Genomic DNA, 17817 nt, shown 5'->3' on the forward strand with positions numbered 1-17817 from the left:
TGAATAATCAAGGGAACCATGGTTATAGCGGTAATCAAAAGAATGTAATCCAGGGACAAAGACCAGACATGGAAAACAGACATACACAACAAAGAACATAAAGTAACTAAAATCACACATACAAAGTAACAAAAGCAAATGAGCAACTCGGACTCCACTAAAACCTGGGAGCATGGATCATGATCCCCTTACAAAATACCTTATCCATAGTACTAACGAATCTTGATTAATATAATACTTATTTTCACAGAAAATCAATGTTTTTATACATAGCAAGATATCATTTTCAAGACGACTGGAAGTTGGTGTCAAATTACACCGGAGGCTTTAACTTCGATACACGAATCGTGAGTTTAAAACCCCTGAATTGATGATAAAACAATACCTGAAATGCCCTGGTATTTTGTGAGTACTTTGTTTTTCTGTTTCGTTATATTAAGTAGTACTTTTTGCAATACCGGGTTTGTCTTGCAAACGAATTTCTTAAGCTTCGGTGAATCAGCTTTTTTATACGACGACATATGTAATAAACTTTATACAGAGCACAATATTCTCCTTTTAACTGCAATGCATCGGAATAAGGTAATGAAGTCATCAGCGCTTCTCAATATTACATAACATTATAAAGCAATTGGCAATGTTAAAGTTCGAGGGAAGCAATTTAATTTCCATTACATACTTTAATGAGAATTTGCCGAAATTTAAATAAATATCAACAAGAAACAATTTCCGTAAACTGTTTTAACCAATTAAACGTTTCATTTGATATTGTCGCTTTTTTAATATTGCGTAGAGATATTATACTTTTAAATCAAATGAAATAAAAAAAAACATTTTTCAATTTATTTTTTTTTAAATGAAGATAAAAATAGGGGGTGAGGTAGGATTTCCAATGAGACAGTCATCCACCAAAAGCCAAGCAACCAACCAAACAACTAAACCGACATGTATTGTAACACGATTACTTGTTTGATTCAAGATTCAATACATGCACCATAGTGAAAGAGGTATTTAAGAAGAATGACTGAAAACGGAGAACCGGAAACAACCCATACAATATTAAGTCAAGGAGGTTGAATCAAAGACGCAAGCATGCGACTCACATTTGACCGTGACATGATAACTGCATTGTACATATGAGCATATTGAAATCGTGACATTTGTTCTGATTATATCCCATAAAAGTCTAATGACTCGATTGTGATTTTGTATAAGTTAAATCAAGGGACAATTCAGTTCAATATAAAGGTATTTATTTTCGTGGCGCGCTAATTTTCGCTATTTTCGGGTTTAACATAAACGCGCGAAAAATAGTACCCCGAAACTGATATTTAACACTTTACAACGTAACAATTTTGTTAAATCCGCGTACATTGATATCTGCGAATATGTTTACTCGAGAGAATCGGCTTGAAGTATTAACCGCTAAAATTTATACGTTTACAGAAAAATAACACACTGCACTTTGTTAATGTTTTCATCATTTTTCTTCGACAAGTCCAAAACTTAAAGTATTAATGATACTAAAAACTTATACATTTTACGCTCATACATGATTTCACAAAATTGCAAGTGTGAATTATGAAATTTGATTTTAGAGAAATGTATTTCAAGAGCTTGATAGACAATCTTAATGTTAATAGGTAGGACAGTTGGCCTTTTTATCCCTTTCAATATAATTGGTTTTGATTACTTGATTTTACTTTATATTCTAATTATTATGATAATTTTATGCATTTGAATCTAAGGTTGCCCTTGAAGCACGTGTACAGTAGGCGGAATTAAAATATAATTTTTGGTTGACATATTTGGTTGCTTTGTGTGTATGATTTTAGTTGCTTTGTGTTCTTTGTTGTGTGTTCTGTTTTCCATGTCTGATCTTTGTCTCTGGATTATATTCTTTTGATTACCGCTATAACCTTGGTTCCTTTGATTACTCCTTCAATATTAATGGTTTTGATTACTTGATTTTACTTTATATTCTAATTATTATGATTATTTTATGTATTTGAATCTAAGGTTACCCCTTGAAACACGTGTACTATAGACGGGAATATAATTTTGGTTGAAATATTTCTATACAATTGGTTGTTACACTGCTTTGGATAGGTTACTTAATCTGAAGCATACCGATATGGCAATATTTATAAAATAGGTATTTTTGTATTCATCAGATTAAATTCATTGGTAATAACTATTAAATATAAGTGTTTGTAAGAATTAGGCAAAGTGGAAAAAATTAGAAACATGCATGTCAAAACCCCACCGATCTGACAAGTTAAAAACACTCTCTCTATTTCAAAATAACACTATTTAATCCATGCATCACTGGCTATGCTCAGGAATTTTTTCAATAGAATGTTAGAAAAATGAGGTTTTTGACAGAGTTATCTGCCCTTGAAATATTCATTTTCAGTGCATAACAATGTAATTGTTACTAAATGGTCCAGCATGATATGGAAGATCATGTCTGTTTTTCTTGATTCTGATGGTGCAAAAAGTCAAATTAAACAAACAAAATGATGTTTGTTTTTGTTTTGTTTTTTTTTATACGAAATTTCACCCACTGCCTGATTCTTACAAGGACTGACACCTAAATATTTGCCTAAAACTACAATTTGTTTTGTTGTTAAGAAATGATATCATAGGTAGAAAAATCTACCATAATAGTTATTTCCCTTTGCCTTTGTTTTTTGTAAGGGAAGAAATACAATAGAGAGTAGGAGATGGGAACTACTAGGGCAAACTTTTTATACACACAACTGGACAACAAATTCCCTGTTCTTTTATTTAAATTAACCTATTTCATGTATTTATCTTTGTACTATTTTTCTCGCTTTCGAAGTAAAAAGCATGAAAAAGGAAAAACAATGATAAATTATCGTTCTAATGTTCTAATGCAGACATATGGTATTTTTGTGTCCGTATCGAATGTCCAGGAAGCCACTAAATATCAGGTTTTGTTGTCTGTCATGAGATGTTCTTATTTTACCTGGCTTCACTTGACATGAAGCTCGATTGTATAACTTCCTTTGATATGGTCATATGCCAATATAAGTGGCATATTGCAATGTGAATTATTAAAACACAAGCGAATTTAATGGCGTCATCAAGCATTGACTCACAGACAACCATATCTCTTCGGGTATAAGGTGGAGATTTAATATGTCTTCTTACTAAATATTTTACATCAATTTCCTAAAATACTTTGAATATTCTGCAATTTTATCCGATCAACAACTCTCCCGACGATTTAACATGGCAAAGTGACATTAAGAAATATCCTCAGAAACAGAACAGGACAAACATTGTATATAATTTCATTGGTGCTTAAGTGGGCCTTTAAGATACGTTGGTCATAAACTGAATAATAAACTACGAAGGTGTCTTTATATTTTGATAAATTGTCTTGTTCTTTCATTTATTTATTTGGCGAACAAAACATTCAATAATTTTTATTTTAGAATTGGCGCAATTATCTTAACCCGTACTCGTGTGACTTGTTAACAATGAATCTTGAAATTAGGTCAGATTTTTTTTCAAACCTATCATATATTTCTCATTCTATTTCAAGATGAAAATAATGCCAAAATTTGTCCAGGATATCAAATAACTAAGTTGTACAGACAAATGATTGAATTCATTTTAATTTACACAAAAAGGAAGTAAATAAGTTATACAAAAGCTAGAATTCTCAAACAGAATGATGAATAACATACCTTCTTTAAAGTCTACATGATAAAATTGGTTCTGTTTTAGGGTCATCAAGAAGGGGGCCTAATATTCCGTTTCATTCATAGTACAGTTGACCTAAAAATCATTTTACAAAACTAATCGAATGCAAGAACACATAGAAATTAGCGTGTTAACACTCGTTCGGGGTAAAAATGAAATACTCTGAATTGACAAGACATGCCAGCTATCCATGATCTTATTGGCAAGATAAGTGAGGGTAGGGTATCATATACAGTACCTGTGGGGAAATTGGAACCTGGGAGCGGACCTTCCGTTCGGTTGTTCTCCCTTAAATAAGTTAAATTACAATTTTCACACGTTTTTGTGCTAAGTAAACCCCACTCGTTCCATATAGTGAAAAAACACAATATTTCCAAGAAATACAGAATGTTTTAATCGATCGACAACCAAAATCGCTTTCACCTTATGTCTTATCTATATTAAGTCGCAAACCGGCAAGTGCTAGCACTCAATCTTTAAAAAGCTACATACCAAATTTTAAAATTAGAAACCAATTTATCGATTGAGAACCAAGATAATTGTGATGACATTCGGACGAACAGAATAAAACACAAACGGACAGACGGACGGTCACGGTGATTTCAATAAATCACCCAATCGTTAAGCAAGGGTACGTTTTCTGCCATCTTGTAGAGTTTCTTTTATTTATTTTATTTATAGAACAAAACTTCAAAGAGGCCTCATTTGTGTCACATCATAACTGTAGTGCAAACGAAACCAAGGAAGATGACGTTATTAGATAGGTCAAAGTAAAGGAAGGGAAATCAAGGGAATCCGAAATTGAACGGTATTCGAACAATGATACCAAAGAGATAGGGAAAATAAAAACACACAACAAATAATATGAAATTAGAAAACATATAACGAACAAAGAAACAAAGAAAAATTGCAACGAGGACTCCATTAAAAACTGTGAGCATGGACAAGGTGCACAGTAGGAAAAGCATTCTCTGCTTTTCAAATTTACGATACGGTATTAGAACGATTTTAAACGACGAACAGATTACTGTTCAGGTATATTGTAGTGGAATGTGATAGTTATTCGGGGTATTCAAAGGGGATATGTTCTTATAACCCATGCGATGATCCAGAGTAATATATCATGATTTTACCCTGAATTAGTACTGCAATCATTACATCATTATATATTGTATAACTAGGGTGTTTAAAAGTATTCCTATGTAGATTTTCTGTTCTCTTGACATTAAACCAAACATTTATAATACAAATGTTTGTAATCAGTACAATAAACTTTTTTTATACAAATATGACAAGTACAACAATCGTATATAACATCATATGATAAGAGGCAGGTGTAACCTGTAAGAGAACAACTCTAAATATATATAAAGGTCTGGAAAAATTCCCAACGATATTAGAACTGTCAAATTTGCGATGCAAATTTTTGGTCGTTCCCTCCCCGGGACTCGAACTCGTACCGCTGTGACATCTATGGCAACACCGCCTGCATAAAGTCCAGCGCCCTAGACCACTCAGCCAGCTAGAATATATAAAATATAGCTTTCGCTGACCGGGTCATTCCTCCTCGTAGGATTAATCCAGAGCTTTAACTTAGTACACGATGTATGTTAGTACGGGACAGTTCATCTAGGTGTTAGTATGTAGGGTAAAATATCAAATTAATGATGCATATCACAACAAATCAATATTATACAAACGTCTCAGAATGTGACGACTCTATTCACTACACTGCTCCATCGGATGAAATTGATATAGGGAAGACAATAGAAACTTATAGAAGGGTCTGCAAAATTCCCAACGATGTTAGAACTGTCAAATTTGCGATGCATATAAATATATATTTATTTGACATTTACAAACTTACATTAATTAGAATCTATTGTTCTTATATTTAAGTGCTATTTAACTAAATGTTACAAAACATTTGGTTTGTTTAAGATACGATAACTTGTTAACTTCCTGTCAGACTGAAATCAGGCTCTCAGTACTTCCAGGGTCAAAGGTTATATTCGTACTGATAATCGTTATGAGGGCTTCGTCCTCTTTTATTATGTAATCTGAGAAAATTAAGTTAAGCACAATACTTTTTTATCAATTTTCAGTAGTTAAGTGTCATCTCTGTATGAATCAGTCAGTGGCTGAAACATGGTATGAAAAAAATCACTATATTTGCACCATCGGAAAAAAAACAAGATTTTCCATATCGTTTCGGAAAGTTGAGTTATAATTTCATTGAAATGCACTTAAAATGAACATTTAAGGGCAGATAACTCTGTCAAAATCCCTATTTTTCTAATATTCTATTGACAAAAATATGAACAAATGCAGTGATGCAGAGATCAAATGATGTTCTTTTTTTTAGATAAAGAAAGTATCCTTGAGAGAAATTATATTGTCAGATCGGTGGGGTTTTGATATGCATGTTTCTGATTTTTCACATTTTGCCTGATTCTTACAAAAACTGAAACTTTAAGTTTCATGACCAAAAATAACTACAAATTTGAAAGTGATCCTTGTTCACCATACTTCTTTGAGATATGGGTATGAAACTGCGTCAACCTGTTCTGGATTAAATAAATAAAGAGGAATTTATTGACGTTCAGATTGTTGTTATGTTGTTTTGATTTGTCTGAAATAATTGTGTTTCCACTTGTACGTAACACAAAAAAGTATTTCTACATGATAACATAGAAACTTCAAAAACGATGAGAGATTTTAACAACTGTAAGTAGCGCTCCAGCTAAGAATCAATTATACAAATTTTGTAAAATGTGATACACCCCAAAAGAGGCTACACATTTTTATTTTTTTTATATTAATTTGCTTTATAGTTCTATATAATGAAATGTATAATTGTTAACTCAAATCTGTCTTTTCTTAGGAAAAAAATCCATATTGAAACCCAATATTTTCTATTGAATTTCAGTGTCATTTACAGAATTATCTTACTTAATTCTGAATTATACACTGCATTCTATATAATTAGTTTTATGTCATAAGAACAAAGGGTATATGAAAAGCAACATGTTAATTTCTGTTTACTATAACATTTCAAACAAAATATCAAAAATAAAATTATCTAGGCTTTCCAATCATGAATCTCATTTTGCATGATTCTTACCTGGAGTGCTACTTAAAACCAATAATATATTGCTTCTATTATTAACAGAATTTGTATATCAAAAGTTTCAAAGAAAAAAATGCTTATCTATTTATTGATCTGTACATCCAATGCTTTGATTTTTTTCAGTTTAGCAAGAAACTAGTAATGAAATTAGTTATAAACAAGACAAAAATCACGTGACATACTACATAACCTTGCATGTTAGATCTCATTTGGTAGGTTATTCTTAAAGGAAAATATTTGTTTGGATTAAACCTGAAAATGAATCAGCTTTGATCAAGATGTTCTGTAAATAAAATATTGCCATTAGGACAAACCTATAGTTATTCAGCATTAAAAACTTTTTTGACATACCCTTTCCTGACAATTCATCCTATGGTGCCAATTCTAACAATTTTAAATTCAAATCATGATTTTTATTTTGCTTTATTAATTACAGAAAAGACACTAATCTCACTATTAACTTGATTTAATTCGTAACGTATAAAATTATGCTTAATAGGAAGATCAATGCTAAATAAAAATATGAATGGTATACTTGAAATTATGATAGGAAAAATGAGAGATAGACAACTAGGATGTTTGTTTGTTTCTTTGTTTGGGTTTAACGTCCGAGCAGCAATATTTCAACTATATTCAGACGATGAACATGAAATGGGTGATAAAATGAACATGAAATGATGATGAAATGTAATAAGGGATGGGACCCAAGGATAATGGGGTCGACGAATTTTGATTGCCACTGGAAATAGGGAGAGGTGGGTAGGGTCGGGCAATTTAGCCTCCTATGGCGGCGCCCTATGGTTTTCTCCCGCAGTAGGGTTCTTTAACGTGCGAGGAACGTGGCATCTTTCCCACCACGGTGCACCACTATGGTTTGCGGTCAGGTTTTCCGTATTATAGCCTGACAACCCCAGCATGTAACACGCCAGGGGTACCCCATTCCACCACCTGGGGCACACATCCCAGTTGCTTTGTGAGCAGAGCGCCCTAGCCCCAGTCTTGGGCTCTGAGCACTATTTAGTAGCCTTTTACGACAAGTATACCGCTGCTGCATGCCTATTCTTTTGACACCCGGAACTGCACGGGTCTAATAGGGCAATATGGTATTAAGACGAAGTAGTTAGCCCACGTCCCATTATAGTGCTGATATTGATCATAATAAGGTTACACATGGAATATATGCGATTTATTCAGTATGTGTAGCATACTGACAGAATTCGCCGTTTTCTTTCAATTAACCATGAATAGATAATTATAGCTGACGTTTTTTGGAGTAAGGTCATGATCAGAGTAAATATGTGCGCTCTAGTATATCCATTTACGATTGTTAATTGCACATATACATCCAGAAAGAAATATTCGGTAGTTTTAAATGAGATTTACATTCTTCGATTTCACTTTCTAAAGAAATATACATATTGTAAAAGAATTAACAAAGCTCTTTGTTTAATTTCAATCTCTATGTTAATTGAGAGAGTCATGTGTAGTTTTCAAATCCTGTGTAGATGGTCTGCAGACGATGGCGACTTGCCTGTATAATTCTTGAAAACATTTACATGATCAAATCTTTATTTAGTTTTTTTTTACAATTATGTTGCATCGTCTAGACACAACTTTGTCGCTAAGTACTTCTCTGTCTAAGAATCATGTAAAATGTGTATGAGATGTGGTACACGAAGAAGAAAGTGCTGAGATTTCATTGCATAATCGTAATTTTATCTCCAAAAATAACCATCAAAATGCTTTTTAAAGTTTACCTTTTTGATAAATTGAGGGGTCAAATTCCGTTGAAATGCTCTATTGAAATTTGTTTCCCACACTTTTTTCCTATATAATCAGTCAACAAAAAATATCTACGTCACATATGCTTCAGTATAAATTTTGAAACTTTTTAGTTGTTTTCTAGATGTATTGAATATATCTGAGATATATTTGAGAATTATGATGCGCTACTCATTGCCTGATTCTTACACAGAATAATACTTAATTGACATTGTCATTTTTAGTTGTTTACTACAAACTAGAATGCATATATTTCAGTTTTTTTTTTTATTTCAATACTTTTAATTTGATTCAATTTGGAACAAGCCTTTTGATTGGTTGGTACTCTCTGTACAACCCACGTTATTTGTGTAACAACGATTGTAACTGCGACGTCACTCATGTCGTTCGGTTTGTTTCTTTATGGACTGCAGCAGCGCTAAGCTTGTCGTATAAGGCGACTAAATAGTGCTCAGAAACCTAGCCGGGGGCTAGGCGCTCTGCCCACAGAGTAACTGGGATGTGTGCCCCAGGTGGTGGAATGGGGTATCCCTGGCGTGTTACATGCTGGGGTTGTCAGGCTATAATACGGAAAACCTGACCGCAAACCATAGTGGTGCACCGTGTTGGGAAAGATGCCACGTTCCTCGCACGTTAAAGAACCCTGCTGTGGTATTCGATAGGAGTAGGAACCTTTGCGCTCCGCCACAGGAGGCCAAATTGCCCGACCTTACCCATCCCCCCTTTTTCCAGTGGCAATCAAAATTTGTCGACCCTATTATCCTTGTGACCCATCCTTTTTTTTTTCATTTCATGTTCATTTTATCATCCATTTCATTTTCATTGTCTGAATATAGCTGAAATATTGCTACTCGGACGTTAAACCCCAACAAACAAACAAACAAACAACCTTTACGGACTGCAGTCAATCAAAAAAAAATTTCAAGTTTTGTTTTAAAGAATACAAAATTAAATTTCCTTAAATAAACAGTAGTTGAATAATTTAGAAGTCATTATTTTGATAGACATTCTGTGCAGTTGATTATCGAATTATTCAATTCTATTAAGAACCAGTTCAAAGTAAACATTATTTTTTAATGTAAGTATAATAGGTTTTTTATTATAAATTAATTTGAGATAAATACTGTAATCTGATTAGTTGAAATAATTTTATTATATCTCAATGAATAAAAAAATAAGACAGGCCCTTATTCAGTTATAGAGCCACTTTTCTCATGTTTAAAGATAAAAATATGTTTTTAAATCAATTTATAAGAATTGGCTATGCTAAAAATTGTGTCTTTTGAAAAATAATATAAATTTTCCATGTCCTTATTTTGTTTATTGCACTTCGCGCAATAAACAATATGAACATGTAAAATTTATGTTATTTTTCAATTGGCAAATTTTTTATTATTGCAAATTCTTAAGTAAATAAATGTATTTCAATTGTGATTTATACCAAGGTTATGTTTGTTGCTTTGAAAATCATACCTCTTCCGAATGATTTGATCAGCCATACAACTTAAGTGATATATGTCATAATGTTATAATAATTTCATACACACAACCACGTGTTTTCTCTTGACAATGGTTATAAATACTCAACAAAGCATTGGCAGTTATGTAAATCGGTGGACACAACGCAGATACATTACGTGGTTGTCAAAGCTTTCGGAAAGGAGCATCTACCTACTCCTATTCAATATCCTTAATCCTTGTTGTAATTACATATTTGTGTAATGACACAGAAAAATATAGTGATTTGGCATTGTATTTCTGAGGAGAATCTGGCGTTTCAACAAGCCTCTAAAATCATATGTTTTTTAGAAACTTGGCACGTGTAGTGTATACATGTGAAACGGAATCTTGTCCACAATTATGAGCACATTTTGCACAATGAATACTCGCTCATTTTTCAGTATATAAATTATATTTAATTTAATTGCACGGTGTTTTCAATCCACTCCAAAAAAAATACACGATAGTTTGGTGTCTTATGGTATTAAATGAAATCGAAATCAGGCTCATTGCAATGATCTACAAGGAATCATACTGTTAAAAATTATCGAATTTGAAACGGCTTTTGAAGAAAAAAAAATCACATCTCCATGCCATAATGTTATCTTTGATTCATTGTCAGAACGAAACAGATATACTTACTGCATATATGAATCAGTTCGATGGAAAATAAAGATGTTTTGATTGGAAAAGAAAAGACAATTATCTTAAGCTTAAAGAGTTTGCCAGACCGAAAAACAGGATATTGTTGAACAAAGACTACACAAAAGATGAAAAAAACACCATAAACAAAGCAAATTTATTAAATCTATTTAAAAAATATACGATTGAATTAATAAGCAACCCGGACTTGGAGTATGGACCGGATACACAGGTATGGTAAAAGTCGTCTGCATTTTTAAATCACCCACCGAGATGCTCGTTTGATATCCTAATGTTGAAACCACATACCACTTATATCAAATGATTCTTTTAAATGATAAAATGCAATCTTTTTGTATCAAAGGACGAGAAGGCAGACAAAAACAAAAATCAGTACTTTAACATGAATAGTGAAGTTCGCCAAAACACCGATAACACAGGTTCTAAAATTCGGTCAATCCTATTAACAAATAAAACCCATTAAAATATATCTGATTAATGTTATGACTTTTTTTTTATCAACTTCAGTATTGACTAATGTTACTATCTCTACGTGTATTGCTGACATGTATTGAATTATCTGCAAACTGAATTATGTTTGTTTTAGTAATCCATAATCCGGTGTGGAAGTAAGTAGTTTGATATGCGTTGTCATTACTGTCATTAAACGTACGTTATGGCATCCTGAGTAAGTCATTCGAGTCATTATTGTGATATACTTCATTTTCATACATGTTATGTAATAATCGACATTTGATCTCTTGGTCAATGTCTCTATAATGGGTCAAAATGGGATTTATGTGAGTTTTCTGTTCTCATTTTTGAATTTAAAGTATACACAAGTAAACAAACATTAAAACTGATAAAGGAATGTCTTTGAATAACATACCGAGCAGTTCACGGGGTTTGGAGTGCAATGAATATTCCACAAAGAATATTCTATGGCCATACAATACAGTTGAGATCAAATCTAACCACCCTGTTATTCTGTCATGCAGGACACTACTAGAATTGCCATAGGTCAGAATTGTCCCGGTCGAGACTTGTTCTGATCTAGTATTGTAAGAAATTATGTCACGTGGAATTCGTCTCTGGCCAGCCAATCGAAAGATACACAAGCCATAAAATGTCTCCTTAGCCTAAATAAACCCAGTTTCCATAATTTTCGACGAAGAAATATGAACATTATGCAAACAGGGAAATCGTCAGGAGTAGAAATCGTCTTGATCTGGTACTGTCTGAAATCGTCCTAGGCCCTGACATAAGCTGTCATAAAACCGTCATCCAAGTCTATGATCGTCATCCTGACATTTATCAGGATACTGTGTTGAAATACATGATTTCGCTCTAGCATGAATAGTGTTTGATAATTGTCACACAGTTACATTATTGTTGCCAGATTGTTACCGGATTATACTCACTTGCAATATGACGGATGTCGTTGACGAAGCAGGACATGCTTACCCTTCCGGAGCACTAGATCTCACTCCCGTATTTATTATCTATTTTTTTTTCTGGACGGGGAGTTCATATTGCTATTATTAAAGCGTTCTTGTGTAACGTCTTGTTTCCCTTATATTTTATGTGTCATCTATTTTATTCTGTTCCCTACATTGTGTATATAGATCATCTTTGTTTCCTGTTTTCATGTTTAGGCAATGTTTTGCGATTTTTACGTATTTGAATCACCCCACTGCTGACGCTTCGGTGTTTTTTTGCCGATATTTACAAAAACCCTGTTTTGATTTCAACTCTGTAAATTGATTGTTTTTGGATGAAGAATTTTGTTTTCAAAATTTAACATTGATAAATGTATATGTATATATCTAATCTGTATAAAAACAAAACTAGGTTTGTTTTTCAAAATTTACCCTTTCCTTAATACTGTATAATTCTCTTTAGATTTATTTCATTTAAGGTATTCAGTCTAATACACATTTAGACGTCTGAATTCGGCTTACAAGGAATGTATCGCCCATAGACGTTTTTATCATTTCATTTTTCATAATGGCCTGTAATTTGGCATTTATGTTTCTACACAGAGGAGACCACTATTTTCCTGATCGATATTGGTATAATAATATCAATAAACTATAGCAGATATGGTCATATTAGATTACTGCGATAACGAACATTAATCGTCGATATATTGTCTATTGATTTCCTAAGGGAGACAACCCGTATTGATCAGGCGAAATGCAAACATGCGGTGACTCTTGAGTATTTTGTGACACTTATTGGTAGGCGTTAATCATTGATTAAAGATAAGAACGATTTAAGAAAATGTTCAGAGTCTCTAACTCACTCTCTCTATCGAATACTGAGGGTGTAGAACGTCGGTTCCTACCTTCACGTGGCTGTTTTATATTTTACCAGTCTTGTAAATAGATAACAAAAAATCAGCGCTAAGCTCCTCGTACAAATGTAAACAATTCAACTTATTTATGTAATGAATTCGACGGATACACTTATTTTCTCCTGCAATAGTTTTCAACAGGCTAGTATATTCATATAGATAAATGCAAGATGCACATTTTCGTCCGGCGTCTTGTCATAGCTAGAAGACCATCGATTACATACATGATCACGCCCTGTAAAATTTCCCACTTTTCCACCGTAAATAACGTAAGTACTGCAACTAATGAAACAATAACTACTTGAGAGGATATTAAAACAGGTTTTTTTTAATATTTCAAATTTTCTGTACTTCCAAACGTTGCACTTGCAGAAATAGGTGCAGTGGAACCTGTCTAAACAAAACCAGCATTATTTAACCGAAAACTGGTCAAAATCAAACCAGCATGAATTAACTGAAAACCTGTCTAAACCAAACCATTATAAGTAAACCGAAACCTGTCTAAACCGAACCATCATCATAAAACCGAAAACCTTCTAAACCAAACCAGCATAAATAAACCGAAAACCTGTATAAACCAAAGTAGCATGAACAAATCGATATCCTGTCTAAACCAAACAAGCATAATAAACCAAAAACCTGTCAAAAACAAACCAGCATGAATAAACCAGACACTTTTGAAAGTTCGTATCAGTCTTAACGTATCTGTAACTTGTACGAATTATAAACACCTGTCTGACCCTGTGTAAACCGACCATATTTAAAGTGGGGTTCGTTCCACTGTAATAAGACTTTTTTTGTTTGTATGTTATTTTTCTTTAATTGATTAACATAGTCTCCGCGTGTACACTGTTTTCAAACGTTAACATGCCCTGTACTTTTTTTCAATGAAGGCTGAGGTGACTGAGCATGACTTGTGTTTCTTTTTCTACAACTTATTGAACGAGATGTATTTATAATGTGTATGTTAAGAACATTTTTGACGGATTGTTTTCTTTATTTTGACAGTATCGATAGTTCAAGTGGTATTAGATTATGAATTCGGTGTTTTTGTTAATACCTTTCCTCAGTCCAATACAACTGACATGTTATTCGCAAAGAAATTATCAAAACTAAATGGATAATTGAGTGATAATTTCAATTCTAAATCAATTTAGTTTTACAAGGAGTCAAGTTTAATAGAATTCAGTTTAAATATACCTTTACAAGGAGTATCTTTGTGTAACACAGTCAGTATTTGTACAACCTGGCTAAACCTGTCGTCGGTCGTAAAGCGATCAATTAGAATGTCAATGTTTTATTAATAAAAATTGTAGAATATTTTAGACGCCATTTTTGCATAATGTTATTTGATCGGGGTTGGGTTTGTCGGAATATAATAATCAATTTCATTATTATTTCTTTAATTAAATGCTCCTTTGGTTCCATTAAGGCCAACGTGTACATCTCGGCTAAATACTAAATGTGTAATTAAATTTTCTACAGGTTAACAGTTAGAAAAGCTAGTAGAATACAGTCGTACGCACTCCTCCAGTTCTTCGGTGCTTTTAAAGTTGGTTTCCCTAAGAATCTGGCGGAGACTGTAACATGATCAATAAACTCCAGGACTTCTGGCATTGTAGTCAAAATCAAGAAATGTTATACAAACTGATCATGTGACTGAATAATTTCTTATTAAAGTTTAGTTAAGACTCTAAGAAAGCACATTTTTCAAGCAATCAATTCCTTTCCCTTTTTCTATAATTTCCGGAGAGTTTAAGGAGATGCATATGCTACGTATACATGCAGAAGATAGTTCATTTACATATGTAGTTGATATATATGTTCAGATCAGTAAGATTTTGAAGTACAGATTACAAGCAGCTCTTGCAAACACTTCACACTAAGTCTTAACTCCGAATTATAGATATTGGAGCTCGAGGCATGAATAAAAAAAATAATCTGATCCAAAGCTGTAAAAAAACTGTCAATTGTAAAATAAATATTTTAAAGTGAAAACAAAGTTTCTTTAAATTCTACAACATTGAAGAAAGAGGGAAATCTTTAACTGAAAGGTAATGGTTTACTCCCTGACATGGTTATCTTACCCTGTATTACCCATCTTTTCAAAGAAATCATTCTATTTCAACAACAAAAAAGAAAGATATGTTAAATCATTTGTTGTCTTTAGTTCTTACGGTACGAATAGTGAATTTGGAACGTCTTTCTAACTATTTTTCAACCTGTGGTTTACATTTTTGTAATAATTCTTACATGCAGCGGAACTCGAGAACACGAGTATATCGCTTTCTTCTGTGGTATTAAAACATACGGTGCACTATATACAAGGTGCCAACCGACCAAATAAACAAATGCAAAATACTAAGAATAAAACGTGAGATCGGGCGCGATAGTTGTGTTTATCTTGTTTATCTGCAAATATCGCCTTGATACGCATTGGGATGTTTATTGAACTAGTGAATGTCAGCTCAAAGAAAGCAGGTTTAAGATGAATTATAGATATACTTTCCCCTGTGTAATTACATTAAGTAAGAGGATTAAAGGATAAGATAGCACAAGCGTATGGTTAGAATATTCAAAATAAATAATTTTTGTTTTGTTTTGTATGTATGAAAATACGATAAATTTAATCCTAAAACATAAGGAATCTGCTGTTTATATAGTTGATCTTACTATATTTCAAAGAAATAGCATCACAGTTATATGTAAACATATAAACATCCAGAAATAAAACAAAACTACATCTACATGACTTGCTATACATGTACGCTATAGGACAAACGTGGACTCGGCTTATACATGTCCGTAATTAGGGATCAAAACAGCACTTTTAAGGTTTCACACTTCAGATATAAAAACTGTTAAAACATGTCACACATTCGTTGTATACTCAGCAGAAAACATTTATGGAAACTTTGGAACCGCAAAAAGGACAATATTTGTTATCAATGCTTTCTCTGTCAGTTAATTAAAAAAAATCAAGATTGAATTGTAAAACGATTGATTAAAATCTTCAAATTGTCACCTAGACAGGATGTTGTCTGTGGATAATAAATCAATTATAAATAGCTCCTGATAAAACGGGAAAAATATATATATATATTAATATATGTAACCATTCAATTTATATTTCTAACCCCAGATATTATATTTATGATAATTTACGAAACATTCACTGGGTAAACATAATCTACTTCCGAGCAAAATAACTAGTGCATACTTTTTTCTATAGGAATTAGGTCGAATTCCTTCATATCTTAGACAATTTATATAATAGAAAAATAACAGAGAAACTATCTCTGTTATTCCGCTCAAGTATGTAATTGAGAAAACTGACTTGATAAACAAAATACGGGACTGCGTACACAATATACCATTTATCATGGTAATGTATGAAGAAGAAGATTCATAATGCAAGTGAAAAGTCAGAAAACATAATCCCAAAAGGACAGATGATACGTGAAGATGGAAAACAAGTTAGATAATAAAGAAACACAATGACTTACCCACTTTATAAAGTTCTTTTCCTGCCGATACATGAATAATAAGAAACACTGTTAAAACGCTGTACCACATTACTTCAAAATGTTTAAATTCCTGTTGCGTTTTTTCTCGGCACTTTCTCTTAGCCCGGTTTAATGAAAGGTCTTCGTTTCATATCCGTTTCATATCTCCTAATATTAAAGCATTGACCATTTAACGCTGCTAAACTAACCCATCGTTTCCAATAAATCATACATACTAGTTAGTCAATTTTCTCAATTGTTTATTATTCCGAAACATCCGCTAATTTGGATATTGTATTACTCCAAAATCGAAAAAACCTGTTCACATCTCGCTTTTGATACGACAAATACAAATAGTATAGCGAGCAGTTTTAATATTGCTATCCCATGTTTTATTTTTCGATTAATTATATCTCCATTTTACCGTTATTGACTATTATCAATTAATCACAGTGTAAAAATATGATTAAAATGATAAAAATACATAGAAATGTAGTTTGTGTTGATCCGATATACCGACTTCCACATTGACTGACGGTTAACGATCGATATAATCGTAGATCGATAGACTTCCATTCGTTTGCTTATCTTCGAAAAACTTTTATACTGATGACAACATGTTAAGCTATACAAGTCGGAATTTGTAGAAAAGTGATTTATTTTATATTTTCATTAATTTTTAATTGTGTTTACTTTTCAAAATTTGTTAAGCTCTGATTTATTGACTTCTTTATTAATTTTACTAATAAGAAAAAGATTTTTTTTATCCTGTATCAATAAACATTTTTTTTTTACTTTCTCCTTTTGTTAACATTTTATTTGTGCGGGTACATGTATTTTCTATATCTGTTATATGTAATATTATTTTTGTCAAAGTATCAAACATAAATTTCATATTGCCAAGACAACATTGTTGGGAAAATGTAGGACTAAGCATTTAGATCTAGGTATATTTTAATTTCAAAGTTAATTACAGTGTCAATGATTGCAAAAAAAAATATTTATTAATGCTTTCCACTTAGCTGAGTCTTGGAAATCAGTAAATGAAAAACACGTGGATCTGACTTCTCTAGCAGCGTATCGACAATTGGAAACGAATATTTCTTATAGAAGAAGAGAGCTCTGCTAATTGTGGATGCCAATCATGGTAGGTTTGAATCAATGCC

General features: G+C 32.5%; 1 protein-coding gene across 2 annotated transcripts in view; it reads right to left on the reverse strand.

Moving 5' to 3' along the window:
• LOC148604985 (glutamate receptor ionotropic, kainate 3-like) overlaps positions 1-17201 on the reverse strand; it is a 58529-nt gene extending 41328 nt beyond the window's left edge. The window contains exon 1 of one of the 2 annotated variants that reach the window (XM_088550810.1): positions 16652-17201. In XM_088550810.1, coding sequence (XP_088406936.1) covers positions 16652-16721 — 70 coding nt within the window. In that variant the 5' untranslated portion in view covers positions 16722-17201. The remainder of the gene's footprint in view (positions 1-16651) is intronic. The other variant, XM_088550811.1, reaches the window with a different exon arrangement.
• Between the last annotated feature and the right edge of the window lie 616 nt (positions 17202-17817).

Source organism: Perna viridis, chromosome 10, assembly GCF_037379345.1.
Source record: "Perna viridis isolate PV_CMFRI_1.1 ecotype Kerala chromosome 10, ASM3737934v1, whole genome shotgun sequence".
In the NCBI taxonomy this organism is placed as follows: Eukaryota; Metazoa; Mollusca; class Bivalvia; order Mytilida; family Mytilidae; genus Perna; species Perna viridis.